This window comes from Osmerus eperlanus, chromosome 17 (assembly GCF_963692335.1).
Source record: "Osmerus eperlanus chromosome 17, fOsmEpe2.1, whole genome shotgun sequence".
Taxonomy (NCBI): Eukaryota; Metazoa; Chordata; class Actinopteri; order Osmeriformes; family Osmeridae; genus Osmerus; species Osmerus eperlanus.
In genome coordinates this window covers 254458-273843 of record NC_085034.1, presented here as the reverse complement: position 1 = coordinate 273843, position 19386 = coordinate 254458, and the positions used below count along the sequence as shown (strand labels likewise).

Here is a 19386-nt window from a genome sequence, read left to right as displayed (position 1 = left end):
CTGCTCTGTTTTGAGCTTGTGCTTCAAGGGTTAAACAAACAACCCCGGAGGAATCCGTGGTAGATTCCGTAAACACATGACTAGCAGAATGGAAAATGAAAGTGGTCTATGAAAATTGTGACACTTTCTGTTTACGCCGTAAAACTTTGACTGCTGTTTGATTTCAAGAAGTAAGTAGCCTATGTTTTAATTTTTCAACGTGATCACATTCAGTTTGAAAGTAAGAATTAGCGATCAGTAAGAAATTAGTGCTTATTATTGGCTTATTATTGGCTTATTATAAATACTGACGAGTAGTTTTATTTACATGTACTATCGTAGTGGTTTTATATGAAATTAATGATTATGTATTGCATTACAGTGAATAGGTTATTCCACAGTGTCAAGCATACACACATGGTAAGTCTGCTTTCTGGTCCGCAGACTGTCTGTCAGCTCTCTCCGGACATTTTTATTTTTACTTTACAAAACACCGAAACTAAGTAGGGCTATATACATACATTTATATTTGAATTTACTTTTATAAGACTCTTTAAAGTTACATGCCACAGAATAAATTACTAGGCAGTGCAATAGATAATATTGAGTTTTTAAATGGCAGTATGACGAAGAGGAAGAGGTGCATTTCCCCCTGGCCACTCCTAGTTACACTGCCCCAGGTGAGATCACATTCTGTTAGAGAGACACTATCACATCAACCCTTATCCTTTTATGAAGTGTCAAATGACTGGTTTGTTCTGTTTACAACAATACCATCCACTGGATCCAACCTTTCACTGTTAACCTAAAAATGACTAAATGTAACCTGCTAGTAAATGGGAGCCATTGTGAGTGGCAGCTGTTTGAAGACCAGAGCTGGCTTCGTATCGCCAACCAGCATGTGATCGAGACGCACTACTGCCAGCCTGGAGCTGCTGGGATCACCCTCAATACCGCCAGCAGGTCGGTGTGATGCTTAACGTCTACCTCTCCTCCTGTCCTCCTCTCCTGTCCTCCTCTCCTCCTCATCTGTCCTCCTCTCCTCCTGTCCTCCTCTCCTGTCCTCACCTCCTCTCCTCTCCTGTCCTGTCCTCCTCTCCTCCTCTCCTGTCCTCCTCTCCTGTCCTCCTCTCCTCCTCCTCCTCACCTCCTCTCCTGTCCTCCTCTCCTGTCCTCCTCTCCTCCTCATCTGTCCTCCTCTCCTCCTCTCCTGTCCTCACCTCCTCTCCTCCTCTCCTGTCCTCCTCCCCTGTACTGAAGCTGTGTGTGTGTGTGTGGTTCAGACCGGTGTACATCGACTTCGACAGGATGACCACCCGGAGCACGGCCCTACGGGTCAGGAGACTCAACATCCTGCCTGCTGGCCAATCAGAGGATGTGGGCTGGTACTTCAGAGATGACAGGTTGTGGTGTGAATATGGGTCAAAGGTGAGTCACTTTGGAGGGTTAGTAAGAAAGGGTTATGCTCCAAATCTATATTTGCATATCCATATACCAACCCACACAAGGTCTTCATTTGGCCTTAATTCTGATCACTCCCCCCCCCCTCTCCCTCTCCTCCCTTCCTCTCTCTCTCTCCCTACTTCCCCCTCCAGGGAGCCCCAGTTAGTAGTAGGGATTTGGAGCAGCAGTTCATCCAGAATCCTCTGGGAAGCTTCCAGTTCAAAGTGAGGCACCAGTCCTACTGCCTCGACTTCTCAGGTGAGGGTCGGGTGAGGGTTGGGGTCAGATGGAGGTCATGGTCAGGTGAGGATTGGGGTCAGGTGTGTGTGTGTGTGTGTGTGGGGGGGGGGGTCAGATGGAGGTCATGGTCAGGTGAGGATTGGGGTCAGGTGAATGTCAGGGTTATCAGGGTCAGGGCAGCACTACTCTACCAGAAGTCTTAAAGGGGTCATACAATGCAAAACAGAGTTTACCTTGTCATAGTTGCATAACGACAGTTCGGTGGGTAAAATGAACATACAGTGAACCTCAAGTCCCATTGACACCTCTTTCCTATGCAAATCTTACCATTTGAAACTGCCTCTGTAAAACGGGCGATTCCCAAAGAAGCACCGAGTCAACTCGGTGGCTGTACCTTATTTGGCTCTGGTCTGTACTTTTGACACGCCCCAAAATGTACATACAGCAAATTAATAACTTATGTTGCTTACAACAGGGGTTCTCAAATTTGTTGGGGCCAGGGACCCCTTACAGGGGAGAACAGTAGGTTCAGTAGGTTATCGCAGAACGCAGCCTATGAGCAGCCTATATATCTATAAAGTTGAACGATGGATTTTGGTGTTTCAAAACCCATCGACACTGTATGACTATGTTTAGCCTGTGTTCTGCTCCTCTCTCTCACCAACCGTCTCTGGAGGAGGGGATCCCTCTCTGAATTGCTCCTCCCAAGGTTTCTTCAATTTTTTCTCCTGTTGAGAGTTTTTTTGGGAGTTTTTCCTTGTCTTCCTTGAGGGTTTAGGTTGGTTGAGGGGCAGTTCTATGGGCGTATGTGAAGCCCTCTGTGACATGCTTGCGTGTAAAAAGGGCTATACAAATAAATTTGATTTGATTTGATGAGGTTTATCCGAGTCGCAATTATTAGTAGTTGAAATCTCAGAAAAAATGAATAAATGTTTCCCGTTGCAAATAATGGTTTGAGCATTTTCGGGTTCTATAATTTCTTTTAACGTAACTGACAGCTGCAATATGTTAAAAACATAGACATACAGTCTATGTTTAAAACTCGCTCGCACCCGGGCGCCCAAATACTTTTCCATGCTCGCACACATGGGCGCACTGTTGAGCCCTGCCTTTGTGCTCTTAAATGGACACAATATGCTTATTTTATTGGTGCAAATGGTCACCCATCTGTAAATTATTATATATTTTTTCACTTTTTAATGATACAGCACAATTCTAAATTTTTATCATTTATGGCAAATTATTTCGCGGACCCCCTGGCTAACCAGCGGCTTACAAGGCTAAAAACAAACCTAATACAAAGTTATGCTTAGGCTACGGCACTGAAGTGCGAGTATTACACTAGTATTACAGCTAACGGGTGCTGTTGGCCATGTTGCGTCTTCTCCGCAGCATCGCTCGTTGTAAACCAACCAATCAGCGCGCAGCTCATCGGAATATATGAGCATAGCATAAAAGGGAGAAAACCTCTGGTTTCATTCTAGAGCTATTTCACAGGGTTGCATTAGGGCGCATAGAACAGCACCCCGGCCATTTTCAGCCCAACCAATGTTACATACCCTATTTCGGAGACCTTAAGGAACAGTGTGAAGTACCCTATAAAATCATTCTATGACCCCTTTAATCTTGCTCTGGCCTCAGTGTTTTTCTACAGCGTTGTTGTTACATGTGCTCCCCCATCCTCCCCCATCCTCCCCCATCCTCCAACCTCCCCCCATCCTCCCCCCTCCTCCAACCTTCCCCCCCCTCCTTCTCCCCCCTCCCCATCCTCCCCCCTCCGCCTCCTCCCTCCCCCCCCATCCCCATCCTCCCCCCTCCTCCTCCCCCCTCAGCAATGACCCAGACCAACCAGACCACCCATGTGCAGAGGAAGGTACGCCGGCGGCCCAAGTTCAACCCCCTCATCTCAGTGAACATCAGGTACTCCTGTCTACTTCCTCCTTCCTGTCTACTTCCTCCTTCCTGTCTACTTTCTCCTTCCTGTCTCCTTCCTTCCTCCCATGTCCATTCTCAGTTATAAAGGAGCTTGGCAAAGAACAGACTGTCCTGCCTCAGTAATATAGCCTCTGGTTCTCTTCCCAGTCCCGCCCCTGCCCTGCTAACGCCCCCTGCTGGTGTCATGTGGGAGTATATGGGTGAAGAGGGAGTGTGGATGGAATACCAAGCTTACGTGAGTCTGCTGCACCTGGTTCAGATCGTGGGGTCATTCTACGAGTCTGCACAGGGTGGGATGAGATGCTCTCGACCATGTGGGTTAGGCTTAGGACCATGTGGTGTGTGTGTGGTGTGTAGGGTTAGGACCATGTGGTGTGTGTGTGTGTTTCCTGAGAGTTTCTCCTGGTCTTCCTTGAGGGTTTAGGTTGGTTCAAATGCAGTTCTATGGGCGTATGTGAAGCCTTCTGTGACATGCTTGTAAATACAAATACATTTCATTTGATTTGATTTGTGTGTGTGTGTGCCTTTGCAGACTTGCTCCTATGACAGTGCTACTATTGAAACACATTACCAACACAACCCCCAGGGTCAGCTCAGCTTCAGAGCTGGGAGATTCAGCTACACTCTGGACTTCACAGGTACACACAGCACACATGGAAGAGGACACACACAAACTGTATGTACAACAAATATCTATGAATGTCAGGGTCCTGTTTGGTGGTACTCACATGGGCAATAGACGTTGGTAATCCAGAGGTTTCTTCCTTTGAATGAAAGATCTTGTGTTCCTCTGGTCTGTGTGGCTTAGGAATGTTCCAGACCAACGCCTCCACCAGGACGTGCAGAGCGGTGAGGAGGACCCAAGGACCCCTGCAAACCACCTGGTAGTCAACATCTCATAATAATACCAACACGTCCATTGGTAACACTGTAGCCATGGTTACTGTATGTGTTGGTGGGACAGGCTAGAAAGGTCTAAACTAAACACAGGTCTTTAAGGACCTTTTACAAGACAGGGTCCCAAAAAGCTGTGCTGAGCTGGTGGCTGAGAGCTATTGTTCCACAGGGCCGGTCCTCGATGGCACTTCAGAGACATGGATGGAACATGGCGCGAGTATAGCAAGGTGAGATCTACCTCCTACCTGTGGTAGGGCAGGCAGGGCATGATGAGAGGTGTGTTACTGATCGCACCATGCCTGGTAGCTGAGATGTGGTTACTTTACACTGTGTCTGGTAAATACAGCCTGTTCCATGGCTCTGAATATTGAAATATGATACATTTCTGATATTTAATTATCTGGTGTACTTCTATATGCACTGTGTACTGGTTTGGATGAAAGCTAAATGAAAAAAGTATGCGTGTGTGGTGCAGAGTGGAGGCTGCAGTGTGTCCAGCCAGGACATAGAGATCAGCTACCAGCAGGATTCTGGAGGCACCCTCACCTTCACCACCAGGACCTTCACATACCAGCTCTGCTTCTCAGGTAGGTCACCTCCACATTTTTTACCTTTTTATTTATATTTTTGACCTTTTGCCACCCTTTTTTCTTTTTACCTGTCTTTTTCTTATCACACACAATGAAAGGAGAGGAGAAAGGAGAGCAGAGAAGCCTAAAACAGAGTAAAGCATAGCACAATAGAGTATTTATCAAGTAATTATTACTCTGTTTTATGTAAAATGTAAATGTAAATTATCAATGATGCAAACCTTTTTGGGGAAATTATTCTTCTTGTTGCCTTCTGCCTTGCTCCATGGTAGCTTTGCAGTCTAGCTTATGTTTGTTGTGCGTGATAGCCAGGAAATGAAAAAAGGCACGCAATGACAATGAATAATATTGATCATGCCACCAAATATAAACATTTAAGTAACATGCCTGGTTTGAAAATGTAAGAAGAAAAAATGGTGAAGTAAAGTACTGATACGAGAAATCTAGTTAACCCTTGTGCTGCCTTCGGGTCACATGACCCAAAGGTTCATAACGAACCATCGTTGTGTTTACCCAATTGTACCCAATACAAAAACAAATAAAAATAATTTTCTTTTAACCGTCGCAATGTGGGGGGTCTGAGACAGCCCAACGGTTAAAAGAAAATGCTTCACTTTGTTTTTGTATGCGGTAAAGTTGTCGCAATACGACGGTGGGTCACAATGACTGATGGGTCAGAATGACCCGAAGATAACACAAGGGTTAAGTACAGTAACAACGTACTGGAAGCTCTGCTTCTCAGGTAGGTCACCTCCTCAGGTAAGGTCACCTCCTCAGGTAAGGTCACCTCCTCAGGTAGGTCACCTCCTCAGGTAGGTCACCTCCTCAGGTAGGTCACCTCCTCAGGTAGGTCACCTCCTCAGGTAAGGTCACCTCCTCATGTAGGTCACCTCCTCAGGTAAGGTCACCTCCTCAGGTAAGGTCACCTCCTCAGGTAGGTCACCTCCTCAGGTAGGTCACCTCCTCAGGTAGGTCACCTCCTCAGGTAGGTCACCTCCTCTGGTAGGTCACCTCCTCAGGTAAGGTCACCTCCTCAGGTAAGGTCACCTCCTCTGGTAGGTCACCTCTGCTTGCCAGCTCTGCATCTCAGGAACACGTATTTTGTCTTCCACAGCCATGACCCAGAGGAACCTTTCCACCAATACCACCAGAGCTGTTCAACGTCTTGACCAATGACTGCATCCGATACTGACCGGTCACTGAAGGGAGAATCCCAAACTGCCGACAACTGAGAACCTCCCAATTATTATGTTTAATGTTTACCTTGAATCTGACATGGTTCTCCAAGACTGGAAATACCATCAATACAAAATAAAATTGTTTACATAATATTTTGAATGGACTGATGTTGTAGTTAGAGCTCCTCCCCACCTTCTGAACACAGGGGAGGTGGACATGAGTGTCCTGTCTGGAGACATGTGTCTCTCTCTGATCTTCTAAAAACTGAAACAAACACACACACATCACATAGAATATTAGACTGTATTTTCATATATATATTTACAGATTTGTCATGTGACGAGCTGAGAACACCCAGTGACACAGAGACAGCAGACCTGGAGTAGCCAGCAGGACGTCAACACTCATGAGCCAGAATCCCAGCTCAGGGTCGTAGGTCACACCCCCCCCCAGCTCAGGGTCGTAGGTCACCCCCCCCCAGCTCAGGGTCATAGGTCACACCCCCCCAGCTCGTGAAACAGCTGATAACATTCAGAGGCAAACTAAAGGTGCATCGAAAAAATTATCTAAAACGCTTTCCTTCATTTGAACTCAAACAGGTGGGTAAGACAATACAGTAAAAACACACACCAGACAATCCACTTGTTGAACCCCTCCTCTCTCCAGGGGTAGAGAACACCTCCATAGGGTCACAGCCCTGTGCCCCCCCCCTCAGGGAATATTGCACACCCCTCCTCTAAGGCCTCACTATCATCCTAGAACACCAGGCAGGTTCCCCTTCATCACCCTAGAACACCAGGCAGGTTCCCCTTCATCACCTCAGGTAACATCCCAGATGAGACATGAGCAGGCTGCTAGCAGCAGACATACACCCAGACACACCTGGCGTTTACCCCCCAACAGAGGGATACCTAGCTCTCTAAACCCTGCCAGAGACACTCCCTTTAGAAACAGTTATTTATATATAAAAAATATTTTTTGTTTACTCATGTCACCAAGAATGTTTGGTCCCTTTTAGACAAAAAAAAAAATCCAACCTCAGTACAGAAAAAGAGCAACCTTAATAGTATTAAATGATTTCAGACAAATAGTGAACAGGTTAAAAAGCATTGTTTGTTTCGACAGCGCAGGTAGGGTCGATGCTTGGAATAAAATCATTGTAAGTCAATAAGTTATTTGATACATGGTTTGTAAGTAACATAGAGAACTGCACATAAGAACTGTAGTCGATCCTCTCTTGTCAGCCATCTAACAGGAAGAGGGAGAGGAACAGGAAGAGGGAGAGGAACAGGAAGAGGGACAGGAAGAGGGAGAGGAACAGGAAGAGGGACAGGAAGAGGGAGAGGAACAGGAAGAGGGACAGGAAGAGGGAGAAGAACAGGGAGAGGGAGAGGAACAGGAAGAAGATCTAAGAGGAGCTACATATTCTATTTCCACTTAGTTCATCAACAGGAGATCTGGTTCTGTTCCCAACTGTCTCACACACACCCTCTCTGGCTTCACACACACACCTCCGCCTGCGTATCTGGAATGACAACACAACCAACTCAATGAGAAGCAGGACTCACACCCAGGACCGAGGGAGAAGAGATAGGGAGAAAGAAAGAGAGAGAGAGGGATGGAGATATAGAAAGAGAGTGGGATAGAAAGAGAAAGAAAGTGAGGGATACAGGGAGAAGGAAGGATCAGGACCCACACAGGAAGAACTCAGGAAGAGATCCACTCAACCCCACCATGTTGCTCTGGCATCACTGACAGTCTGCTGTACAGACTGTCTGGAATGAATCCCACCCCAGAGAGCATACTATGTAAACTCAGATCATCTATGAGTCAATAAATGTTTTAAATTGGTTTGTTTTCACTTCCTGCTTTGACTGTGCCCAGTAGTAACTGATCCTACTCCCTGGCCACACCCATATGTCTTCAGTAAGAAAATAGTTTTAAAGTTCCAGCAGTTCCAGCCAATCAAGATTAAAGACACTACCACAGTTCCAAAAAATCTGGATTAAAGACACAATCAGTAACTTCCTTTGTTGGATGTTGTCATGGTTACATCCAGATTGTTATTTCTTCCTCCTGGGTCCACCTGGGGCTCAAACAGCATGTGTTCCCTGGAGGACATTGTTCTATGATTGGATGGAGGGATGCAGGGATGTGATTCTATCCAAACAGGTCTTTCAGATCGTTGTTGACAGAGGTGCTTTGTTTCAATCCACCTTGCATCCCGGAGGGGGCAGCCGAGGGTGGGGCAAAGTTCTGGGGGCTGAAGAAAGGGTTGGCCTGCATGCCAAAGCCGCTGCCCCCCCCCATGGCAGGTGGCGCAGGCTGCATGGGGGCGGGAGAGGGCTGGACCGTACCAAACTGGCCCAGCCAGGGGGTGCCGGCCACAGGGGCGGGCTTGGGCCCCATTTGGTTGAGGCTGACTTTGGGCTTGTTGGGTGTGAAGAGGGAGTCCAGGGCAGACATGTCCGGGGTCCTCCCGGGGGGCCCAGAGGGGGGCTGGGTTAGGGAGCTGAAGTTGGGGGTGCTGGTGGTGGTGGCCATTCCTCCGTACAGGCTGGGTCCAGGGGGCCGCATGGCCAGGCCCAGGCCCCCAGCTGGGAAGGCCACAGCAGGGTTGAATCCGTTGGTGATGGAGGGGGGCCTGGAGGAGGGGAAGGCCGGCATGGGGCTGGCCTGCAGGGGGCCCGGCCGGGGGCAGGGGGACAGGGACAGGCTGCCCAGGGAGGGCATGCTGGCCAGCAAGCTGCTGCTCAGGTCTTTAGCCTGCGGGAAACACAGGGCAGGGAGGCACATCTGTATCACATGTGTGTGTGGTACCTGTGAGGTGGGGGTGTCTGGGGTGTGTGTGGTACCTGTGGGGTGGGGGTGTGTGTGGTACCTGTGGGGTGGGGTTGTGTGTGGTACCTGTGGGGTGGGGGTGTGTGTGGTACCTGTGGGGTGGGGGTGTGTGTGGTACCTGTGGGGTGGGGGTGTGTGTGGTACCTGTGGGGTGGGGGTGTCTGGGGTGACGGTCTGGGGGTTGAGGGGCTTCTGGCTCCTCAGCTTGGCTGCCTGCTCCTGCTCCTTAGCCAGACGCTGCTTCTCCTCCAGGGTCAGAGACATCTGGGGTGAGGGGGGTGAGAGAGGTTTAGTAACCTAGACAGAGCAGGTATTGGAGCAGTATAGGGTCCATGCAGTTTTGGGCTCGAGTACAGGAGGGGGTAGGGCTGTGAGGGTTAGGGCCAGGCAGGGTTAGTGTTAGGCAGAATAGTCTTACTCTGTTGGGCTGTGACGCTGGAGCAGAAGAGCCGTTCTCGCGGCCGTTGACCCCCGCTGCTCCAAAGATGTCGTCCATCTGAGCAACAAATGGGCCTATCAGCGCACACTTTACACCACACACATACCCATGGAACACACATAAGGGCTGCTTATGTTGTCATGGCAACAGCCTCTCACCTGGTTGCCAGGGTTTGGAGTGCTCTTGGTCTGTTCTGATTGGTTCCCCTGGTTGGAGATATTCAGACTCCTGAGGATGATAGGACACAGGTGTCAACACACACACCTGACCTGCACAGACACACACCTGGCCTGCACACACACACACACCTGACCTGCACACACACACACACACCTGACCTGCACACACACACCTGGCCTGCACACACACACACACACACCTGACCTGCACACACACACCTGACCTGCACACACACACACACACCTGGCCTGCACACACACACACACCTGACCTGCACACACACACACACACACCTGGCCTGCACACACACACACACACCTGACCTGCACACACACACACACACCTGACCTGCACACACACACACACCTGACCTGCACACACACACACACACACACACACACACACACACCTGGCCTGCACACACACACACCTGACCTGCACACACACACACCTGACCTGCACACACACACCTGACCTGCACACACACACACACACACACCTGGCCTGCACACACACACACACACACCTGGCCTGCACACACAGACAGTGTTGCTAAGTTGTGTGTGAGGTGTTGGTACCTCTGCTGCTCCTGCATGGCGTGCAGCTGCTCCAGCTTGGTCTTATGCTCCGCCTCCATACGACTCAGCATCTCCCTGATCACCAGCATGAACGAGTTGAACTGAACACAGAGGAGGTGGAGGTTAGCTACCTGGCTGAGGTGGAGGTTAGCTACCTGGCTGAGGTGGAGGTTAGCTACCTGGCTGAGGTGGAGGTTAGCTACCTGGCTGAGGTGGAGGTTAGCTACCTGGCTGAGGTGGAGGTTAGCTACCTGGCTGAGGTGGAGGTTAGCTACCTGGCTGAGGTGGAGGTTAGCTACCTGGCTGAGGTGGAGGTTAGCTACCTGGCTGAGGTGGAGGTTAGCTACCTGGCTGAGGTGGAGGTTAGCTACCTGGCTGAGGTTGAGGTTGTTGTCGATGCTGAGGGACACCAGATGAGGGAGACTCTTGGCAGCAAGGTGCTCTTTGGGAATCCCCAGTTTCTTGTGTGTGAAGGTGCACTTGTAGATACCTGGAGGGAACAGTCCAGACCAACTAGATTCTCAATGTTCACACAGTCCAGACCAACTAGATTCTCAATGTTCACACAGTCCAGACCAACCAGATTCTCAATGTTCACACAGTCCAGACCAACCAGCTTCTCAAAGTTCACACAGTCCAGACCAATCAGCTTCTGAAAGTTCACACAGTCCAGACCAACCAGATTCTCAAAGTTCACACAGTCCAGACCAACTAGATTCTCAATGTTCACACAGTCCAGACCAACCAGATTCTCAATGTTCACACAGTCCAGACCAACCAGCTTCTCAAAGTTCACACAGTCCAGACCAACCAGCTTCTCAAAGTTCACACAGTCCAGACCAACCAGCTTCTCAAAGTTCACACAGTCCAGACCAATCAGCTTCTCAAAGTTCACACAGTCCAGACCAACCAGCTTCTCAAAGTTCACACAGTCCAGACCAACCAGCTTCTCAAAGTTCACACAGTCCAGACCAACCAGCTTCTCAAAGTTCACACAGTCCAGACCAATCAGCTTCTCAAAGTTCACACAGTCCAGACCAATCAGCTTCTCAAAGTTCACACAGTCCAGACCAACCAGCTTCTCAAAGTTCACACAGTCCAGACCAACCAGCTTCTCAAAGTTCACACAGTCCAGACCAATCAGCTTCTCAAAGTTCACACAGTCCAGACCAACCAGCTTCTCAAAGTTCACACAGTCCAGACCAACCAGCTTCTCAAAGTTCACACAGTCCAGACCAACCAGCTTCTCAAAGTTCACACAGTCCAGACCAATCAGCTTCTCAAAGTTCACACAGTCCAGACCAACCAGCTTCTCAAAGTTCACACAGTCCAGACCAACCAGCTTCTCAAAGTTCACACAGTCCAGACCAACCAGCTTCTCAAAGTTCACACAGTCCAGACCAACCAGCTTCTCAAAGTTCACACAGTCCAGACCAATCAGCTTCTCAAAGTTCACACAGTCCAGACCAACCAGCTTCTCAAAGTTCACACAGTCCAGACCAACCAGCTTCTCAAAGTTCACACAGTCCAGACCAATCAGCTTCTCAAAGTTCACACAGTCCAGACCAATCAGCTTCTCAAAGTTCACACAGTCCAGACCAATCAGCTTCTCAAAGTTCACAGTCCAGACCAACCAGCTTCTCAAAGTTCACACAGTCCAGACCAATCAGCTTCTCAAAGTTCACACAGTCCAGACCAACCAGCTTCTCAAAGTTCACACAGTCCAGACCAATCAGCTTCTCAAAGTTCACACAGTCCAGACCAACCAGCTTCTCAAAGTTCACACAGTCCAGACCAACCAGCTTCTCAAAGTTCACACAGTCCAGACCAATCAGCTTCTCAAAGTTCACACAGTCCAGACCAACCAGCTTCTCAAAGTTCACACAGTCCAGACCAACCAGCTTCTCAAAGTTCACACAGTCCAGACCAACCAGCTTCTCAAAGTTCACACAGTCCAGACCAATCAGCTTCTCAAAGTTCACACAGTCCAGACCAATCAGCTTCTCAAAGTTCACACAGTCCAGACCAACCAGCTTCTCAAAGTTCACACAGTCCAGACCAACCAGCTTCTCAAAGTTCACACAGTCCAGACCAATCAGCTTCTCAAAGTTCACACAGTCCAGACCAACCAGCTTCTCAAAGTTCACACAGTCCAGACCAACCAGCTTCTCAAAGTTCACACAGTCCAGACCAACCAGCTTCTCAAAGTTCACACAGTCCAGACCAATCAGCTTCTCAAAGTTCACACAGTCCAGACCAATCAGCTTCTCAAAGTTCACACAGTCCAGACCAACCAGCTTCTCAAAGTTCACACAGTCCAGACCAACCAGCTTCTCAAAGTTCACACAGTCCAGACCAACCAGCTTCTCAAAGTTCACACAGTCCAGACCAACCAGCTTCTCAAAGTTCACACAGTCCAGACCAACCAGCTTCTCAAAGTTCACAGTCCAGACCAACCAGCTTCTCAAAGTTCACACAGTCCAGACCAATCAGCTTCTCAAAGTTCACACAGTCCAGACCAATCAGCTTCTCAAAGTTCACACAGTCCAGACCAACCAGCTTCTCAAAGTTCACACAGTCCAGACCTACCAGCTTCTCAAAGTTCACACAGTCCAGACCAATCAGCTTCTCAAAGTTCACACAGTCCAGACCAACCAGCTTCTCAAAGTTCACACAGTCCAGACCAACCAGCTTCTCAAAGTTCACACAGTCCAGACCAACCAGCTTCTCAAAGTTCACACAGTCCAGACCAATCAGCTTCTCAAAGTTCACACAGTCCAGACCAACCAGCTTCTCAAAGTTCACACAGTCCAGACCAATCAGCTTCTCAAAGTTCACACAGTCCAGACCAACCAGCTTCTCAAAGTTCACACAGTCCAGACCAACCAGCTTCTCAAAGTTCACACAGTCCAGACCAATCAGCTTCTCAAAGTTCACACAGTCCAGACCAATCAGCTTCTCAAAGTTCACACAGTCCACCACGGTGTGCCTGCCCGGCCTACGTACCCAGGATCCCCATGAGCACGGCAGGCTCCCTGGAGGGGATCTGCTGCAGGAAGGGGAGCACCTCGTCTATCACAAACCACTTATCCAGATACTCCAGAATCTTCCCCAGGCACACCAGGGAGTTGACACGCACCTACACACATGGGATAATTATACACACACACACACCATTAAAGACAGCCTGCACCTGGTTTACGACATGCAAGAACAGAATGATCAGAGAATGTGCTCAGGAGGAGGGCGACTGACGGCCAGGGAGGACGTCTGCAGGCAGGCTGATTTGATCCGAGGAATGAGAGAGTTCTTCATGGAGGGGTAGTCGATCAGGTTGGCGAAGGTGGGGATGATGTTGAGACAAAGCTCCTGGAGAGGGAACACGCATCAGATCAGCCCGGGGAGCACAGCTGCCAGCGGGCTCGGACGGGGTTACGGGGGTTTGGGTTATTATAAAATGTGTAGCTTTGCTAGGCTAGGCATAGCTAGGCTAGGTGTAGGCATAGCTGGTCAAACTAGGTGTAGGTATGGCATAAGTGTAACTAGGCTAGGCTAGGCATAAGTGTAGCTAGGCTAGGCATAAGTGTAGCTAGGCTAGGCATAAGTGTAACTAGGCTAGGCATAAGTGTAACTAGGCTAGGCATAAGTGTAACTAGGCTAGGCATAAGTGTAACTAGGCTAGGCATAAGTGTAACTAGGCTAGGCATAAGTGTAACTAGGCTAGGCATAAGTGTAGCTGGGCTAGGCATAAGTGTAGCTAGGCTAGGCTAGGCATAAGTGTAGCTAGGCTAGGCTAGGCATAAGTGTAGCTAGGCTAGGCTAGGCATAAGTGTAGCTAGGCTAGGCTAGGCATAAGTGTAGCTAGGCTAGGCTAGGCATAAGTGTAGCTAGGCTAGGCTAGGCACCTGTATCTGTATGGACGGAGCCTCCAGGGCCCGATACACCATCGGCAGCACACTGTTCTTGATATCCTCTGCTGGGGTCTTGGTCAGAAGCAGATCCATCTTCTGGAGGAAGATCAGCAGGATCTGGAGACACGCACACACGGTCAACATGGAGGACAGGGCGACACACACCGTCAACATGGAAGACACACACACAGAGAGAGTTCAACTAAATATGACTTTTACTGAGGTGAATGAAGTAGTAGTGGGTATAGGAAGCTGTGTGTAATGTTAGAGTAACACTTCAGACAAACAGCTACAGGCATACCACTTACCATGTTGCTCGCCTGCAGCATGGAAAGAAGGGGAGAGAGAGCGAGAGAGAGCGAGAGAGAGCGAGAGACCGACACCTACAGTCAAGCCCCTTAACCCAGGTTAGGCCATCGCTAATTATGATGAGTTCTTCACGCATAATCATTGACACGTTTGTGCTAGCAAACTGATGTGTGTGCATGCATGTGTGCGAGCGGGCGTGCGCGTGTGTACCTGCACAGGCTCCTGCTGTTTGAAGACAGGGGTGAGGTCTGGGAGAATGAGTCTGACGTACTCCTCCTTGCTGCACTCCTCCGCTATGAGCAGCACGTTGGGGAGGATGAAGGGAACCATGTCTGGGTTCACAAACTCAGAGGTGAGAGCTGGCAGGATACGATACACCACCACCCTCTGGAGGGAGGAGGAGATGGAGGGAGGAGGAGAGATGGAGGGAGGAGGAGAGATGGAGGGAGGAGGAGAGATGGAGGGAGGAGGAGAGATGGAGGGAGGAGAGATGGAGGGAGGAGGAGAGATGGAGGGAGGAGGAGAGATGGAGGGAGGAGAGATGGAGGGAGGAGGAAAGATGGAGGGAGGAGATATGGAGGGAGGAGAGATGGAGGGAGGAGGAGAGATGGAGGGAGGAGAGATGGAGGGAGGAGGAGAGATGGAGGGAGGAGGAGAGATGGAGGGAGGAGGAGAGATGGAGGGAGGAGGAGAGATGGAGGGAGGAGGAGACAGGGAGAAAGTAGGAGAGTTGTGAGGAAACATGACAGAAATAGAACTAAAAACATGACTGGCCTCTTCTCCCCTCACCTTGGGTAGCTTGGGCAGTACTTTGGGCAGTCCTTTGTAGAACTGAGACTTCTGCAGGTTATCTCTCTGGAACAGGGAGTCAAAATACTGCAGCGTCACTGCCCCCACATCATCAAAGAAGGGGATCTGGAGGGAGAGAGAGAGGAGTCAGGGTGAGGGGTCAAGGTGAGGGGTCAGGGTGAGGGGTCAGGGTGAGGGGTCAGGGATCAGGGTGAGGGGTCAGGGTGAGGAGTCACCTTGGTCATCTGGTCAGCATCTGGTCTGACGGTGGGTGTGATACTGAGCAGCATCTTGACGTGCTCCCTCACCTCCTCTGGGACAGTCAGCATGGACGGCCCCAGCCTGCTCAGCTGGAGGACAACACTGTCACTGTGTGTGTGGGTGAGCGAGCCTGTGTGTGTGTGAGCCTGTGTGTGTGTGTCTGTACCTGGTCCAGCTGCCTGCTGAAGCTTTTGAAGATGTCATTCTGGTTGACCTGCAGGACAGGGGCTCCCTGGTTGAAGATGGCGTGGACCAGCACCCCCAGAGAGTACATGTCTGATGCCGTGTCACAGCTCACAGACAGGATGTACTCTGGGGCAAGGTACGAGGGGTTGGGGAGGCACAAGGGGGGCAGGTTGGGCTCCCATTCCCGACACGAGAACTTAGGCTGGGGGGGGAGGGGGGGGGGGGGGGAGGGGGGGGGGGAGTAGGTGAGTGTGTGTGTGTGTGTAGGGGCAAGACCCCAGCACACAAGCTAAAATGATCCTGCTAGTTCAAAAAAGACAGTATTAAGACAGTATTAAGACAGTATTAAAGTATTATTGTGTCCGTTTTCCCATGTGTCTGTATCCATGCATGTACCTGTGTGTGTGTGTGTGGTGTGTGTGTGGTGTGTGTGGTGTGTGTGGTGTGTGTAGGTGTGGTGTGTGTGTGGTGTGTGTGTCTGTCACCTCGGTGTCTGAGGGGTTGGTGGAGGAGATGCTGAAGTCGAAGCCCATGATCTTCCAGGCTCCGCTCTTGTTCAGGATGATGTTTTCAGGACACAGGTTCCCATGGACCATCTTCACCCCGCTGTGGAGGAACGCCAGACCCTCTGACACCTGCACCACAGGAACACTCTGGTCACCGTGGGGGTGTGTGTGGTGTGTATGTGTGGGGTGTGTGTGGTGTGTATGTGTGGGGTGTGTGTGGTGTGTATGCGTGGGGTGTGTGTGGGGATGCAACGATTATAGATTTTGATGGTACGCTAGGTATAAAATAGAATGTTTTCTAAAACATTCAAAAATATATACTTTTTTTTACAAAAAAATATTTTCATATTTTTGGGGGGTGAAAACGTTTTTTTAAGGTTGAAAAACATTTTGAGAATAAATAAAATAATGTTTGTACAAAAAAAACTGTTTGCAAATTCCAGCAGTGTTTGCTTAATTTTACGCACAGTGTAACTTAGTTCATAGAAACATTATGAACCATAATGTCCCTTTTATGAGTAAATTGGAATTAATAGTAACATTGGTTAATCGCTACATCCCTGTGTGTGTGTGTGCGTGTGTGTACCTGCAGCAGTCCATACTTGGTCTCCACAGCGTACAGGCTGTAGTCCCTGATGTCGGGGGGGACAGGGCTGGGCAGGTTGTCAGTCTGGCCCAGCACGTTGGCCAGACTGGCAAACACAGGCTCTGTACAGAACGCCAGAGAATCCCTACAGGGAGGGATGAGAGGAGAGACAGAGATGAATGAGAGAGAGGACAAGGGAGAGAGTAAATGAGAGAGTGTGAAAGAGAGAGAGTGATGGAGAGACAGATGAAGGACAGTAGGAGTCTAGATTCCTCTGACAGGACATGTATAATTCACAACATGGTCTGCAGAGCTGGCTTTGATCAGAACTGGATTTAAAAAACACACTTCTGTATGAACCAACGAGAGACAAAGTCAGAGCCTGTCTGAGGCCCAGCTCTGAGAGGATGCTGCTCATGGCATCATAGGTGTGTGTGTGTGTATTCATGCATGTATATGTGTGTGTACCGTGACTCCTCCAGGGGGTGCTGGACGGTGAGCAGGCGAGGGTGGCGTAGCCTGGTCAGCTGCTGAACTCCTCTCTTCAGAGACTCCAGGACCTGCTCCTTATCAAACCTCTGATGCTTCTCCAGCATCTTCTTATCCAACACAAACACTGCCACTTCCTGTTCCAACACACACCACAACAACATCACACACTTCCTGTTCCAACACACACCGCAACAACATCACACACTTCCTGTTCCAACACACACCACAACAACATCACACACTGACTGTTCCAACACACACCACAACAACCTCACACACTGGCTGTTCCAACACACACCACAACAACATCACACACTGGCAGTTCCAACACACACCGCAACAACATCACACACTGACTGTTCCAACACACACCACAACAACCTCACACACTGGCTGTTCCAACACACACCACAACAACCTCACACACTGGCTGTTCCAACACACACCACAACAACATCACACACTGGCAGTTCCAACACAGACATGTACACACACACACCTGCTTGGTGGACTTCTTGGTCCCGTTGTAGATCCTCCAGCTCATCCCGGGCCCCCCGCTGGCAATGTGGCGCCCCACCTCAAACTCCCGCGTCACCGGGTTGCCCATGACGGCACTGGTGACATCAGCCGTCACCTTGGTAACGGTGCTCTTCAGCTTGTTCAGCATGGACTCCATGACTCTAGTTAGGGGGTGGGGGGGTAGCATGATTAGATGGGTTCAGGTGTGTTTCAGTGGGTGTTTCAGTAATGGATTCAGAGCAATACACAGAAACACACAAACATCCCCATTGTGGTGTCTCTGTCAGGTACAGCTGAGTCAGGTACCATGAACACACCTGCTTCTGTGATGTCACAGACATGTCAGCCCCCCTGCTGTCCCTCCCTCACCCCAACACTTAGAGCCAGCTCACTCTGCTCCTCTCAGAAAGCACAGCGATGTAACAACGTGACGTAGCAAACTGTCAGCTAAAAAACGGTATTCAAGTGAGCAAACTTGGTCTCAGCTTCCTTTTCCCACACCTGTCTGGCGTAAAGCGTCATTACATCTCCGTCTCGTTTGAGTGCTAACAGCGCAGTATCAGCGAGACAGAGACTAATATACCGTACATACAGGATGTAGTCCGATGTAGAACTACCTAATTTAGATCCCCATAAAATAAGAACCAAATTTAGGACCAGATCACTCACAAATACTTGTAACAAGTCCCTAGTCTAGTATACATAGGAGATCGCCTAGGTTGGGCCTAACGTTGTTACTTAAACTGTTGGACCAGTTGCTCCGAAAACACACCTGCTGATACGGACGAGACCTCTACGAAACATACTATGTTTAGATAGCTAGCTGACAAAACCCAAATACGTTTGCGTTAGATTTACTTACTTAGATATACATTGCACTCTCAGCTCACAACTTACTGAAAATCAAAAAATGCCGTCTTGTTTGCCTACATGAGAACAAACAACACAATTCAGTGGTATAATACCGCTAAAATTGATACCGAAAAGCTATTGTGAAACTAAAGATATGTCATTTAAGCCACGATTGCTGTGTACGTAGCACGATTTAGCTAGCGAGCGTTAGCACTGGCTTGTATGTCTGGTGGTGACTACGAAGTGAACTCAACCTTACTCTGACGTTCTCTATTTAAAATGCTGAAAACCTGGCTCGCAAAACCTGTTGGGGCCTCACCTTGCTGACTGGCTGGCTGATGTTTTTGTTAGTTGTCTAGCTTGCTACCTCAACCTGGGAAAGCTAGCTAGCTAGCTAGCTAGCTAGCTGAAAGCCAACGTAGTTTGCTTAGTAAGACGTCATTGATTCATACATGTTTGATGAGCTGCGTCGCGTCTCTGTGTGTGAAAAATTGTTATTCATTGCTCACCTTTGTCACGAAGACGTCCGTGTTAAAGGAACTCTAAATAGTTATTGGTAGGAGGGGAAAGGCTGTCAATAGTGGCTTTGCCTAGCCTCCATCTCTTCTAGCTAGCTTGGATGCTTTATTTTAATGTACGTCACATCCGGTCGTTTCCGGACGTTCTTCTTCATG

At 49.2% G+C, this 19386-nt stretch overlaps 2 protein-coding genes across 5 annotated transcripts; one reads left to right on the top strand and one right to left on the bottom strand.

The window, feature by feature from the left end:
• The first annotated feature begins 36 nt into the window (after positions 1–36).
• si:ch211-244b2.3 (uncharacterized protein LOC557230 homolog) lies at positions 37–6406 on the top strand. 3 transcript variants are annotated; one of them, XM_062483540.1, is made up of 13 exons: positions 37–170; positions 362–399; positions 602–659; positions 813–942; positions 1263–1407; positions 1575–1680; positions 3495–3582; positions 3745–3832; positions 4130–4235; positions 4406–4481; positions 4664–4721; positions 4970–5081; positions 6199–6406. In XM_062483540.1, coding segments are annotated over exons 1-13 (1068 nt in total). In that variant the 5' UTR covers positions 37–169; the 3' UTR covers positions 6261–6406. The 3 variants fall into 3 exon arrangements, 2 of the variants coding, with proteins under 2 accessions (XP_062339524.1, XP_062339523.1); XR_009932618.1 differs by having other exon boundaries at positions 37–399; positions 4588–4721; positions 6199–6227; XM_062483539.1 differs by having other exon boundaries at positions 37–399.
• A 337-nt stretch (positions 6407–6743) lies between these two features.
• On the bottom strand, positions 6744–19384 carry scyl2 (SCY1 like pseudokinase 2). 2 transcript variants are annotated; one of them, XM_062483530.1, is made up of 19 exons: positions 19222–19384; positions 17841–18021; positions 17318–17475; positions 16850–16994; positions 16243–16392; positions 15738–15959; positions 15547–15660; positions 15311–15436; positions 14732–14908; positions 14521–14532; positions 14207–14329; positions 13557–13670; positions 13308–13440; positions 10673–10791; positions 10302–10402; positions 9702–9771; positions 9523–9600; positions 9249–9368; positions 6744–9029 (listed from the first exon to the last, which is right to left on the bottom strand). In XM_062483530.1, exons 2-19 carry the CDS (start codon positions 18015–18017, stop codon positions 8424–8426), a joined length of 2745 nt encoding a protein of 914 aa, XP_062339514.1. In that variant the 5' UTR covers positions 18018–18021; positions 19222–19384; the 3' UTR covers positions 6744–8423. The 2 variants fall into 2 exon arrangements, with proteins under 2 accessions (XP_062339514.1, XP_062339515.1); XM_062483531.1 differs by lacking the exon at positions 14521–14532.
• Positions 19385–19386: the final 2 nt, after the last annotated feature.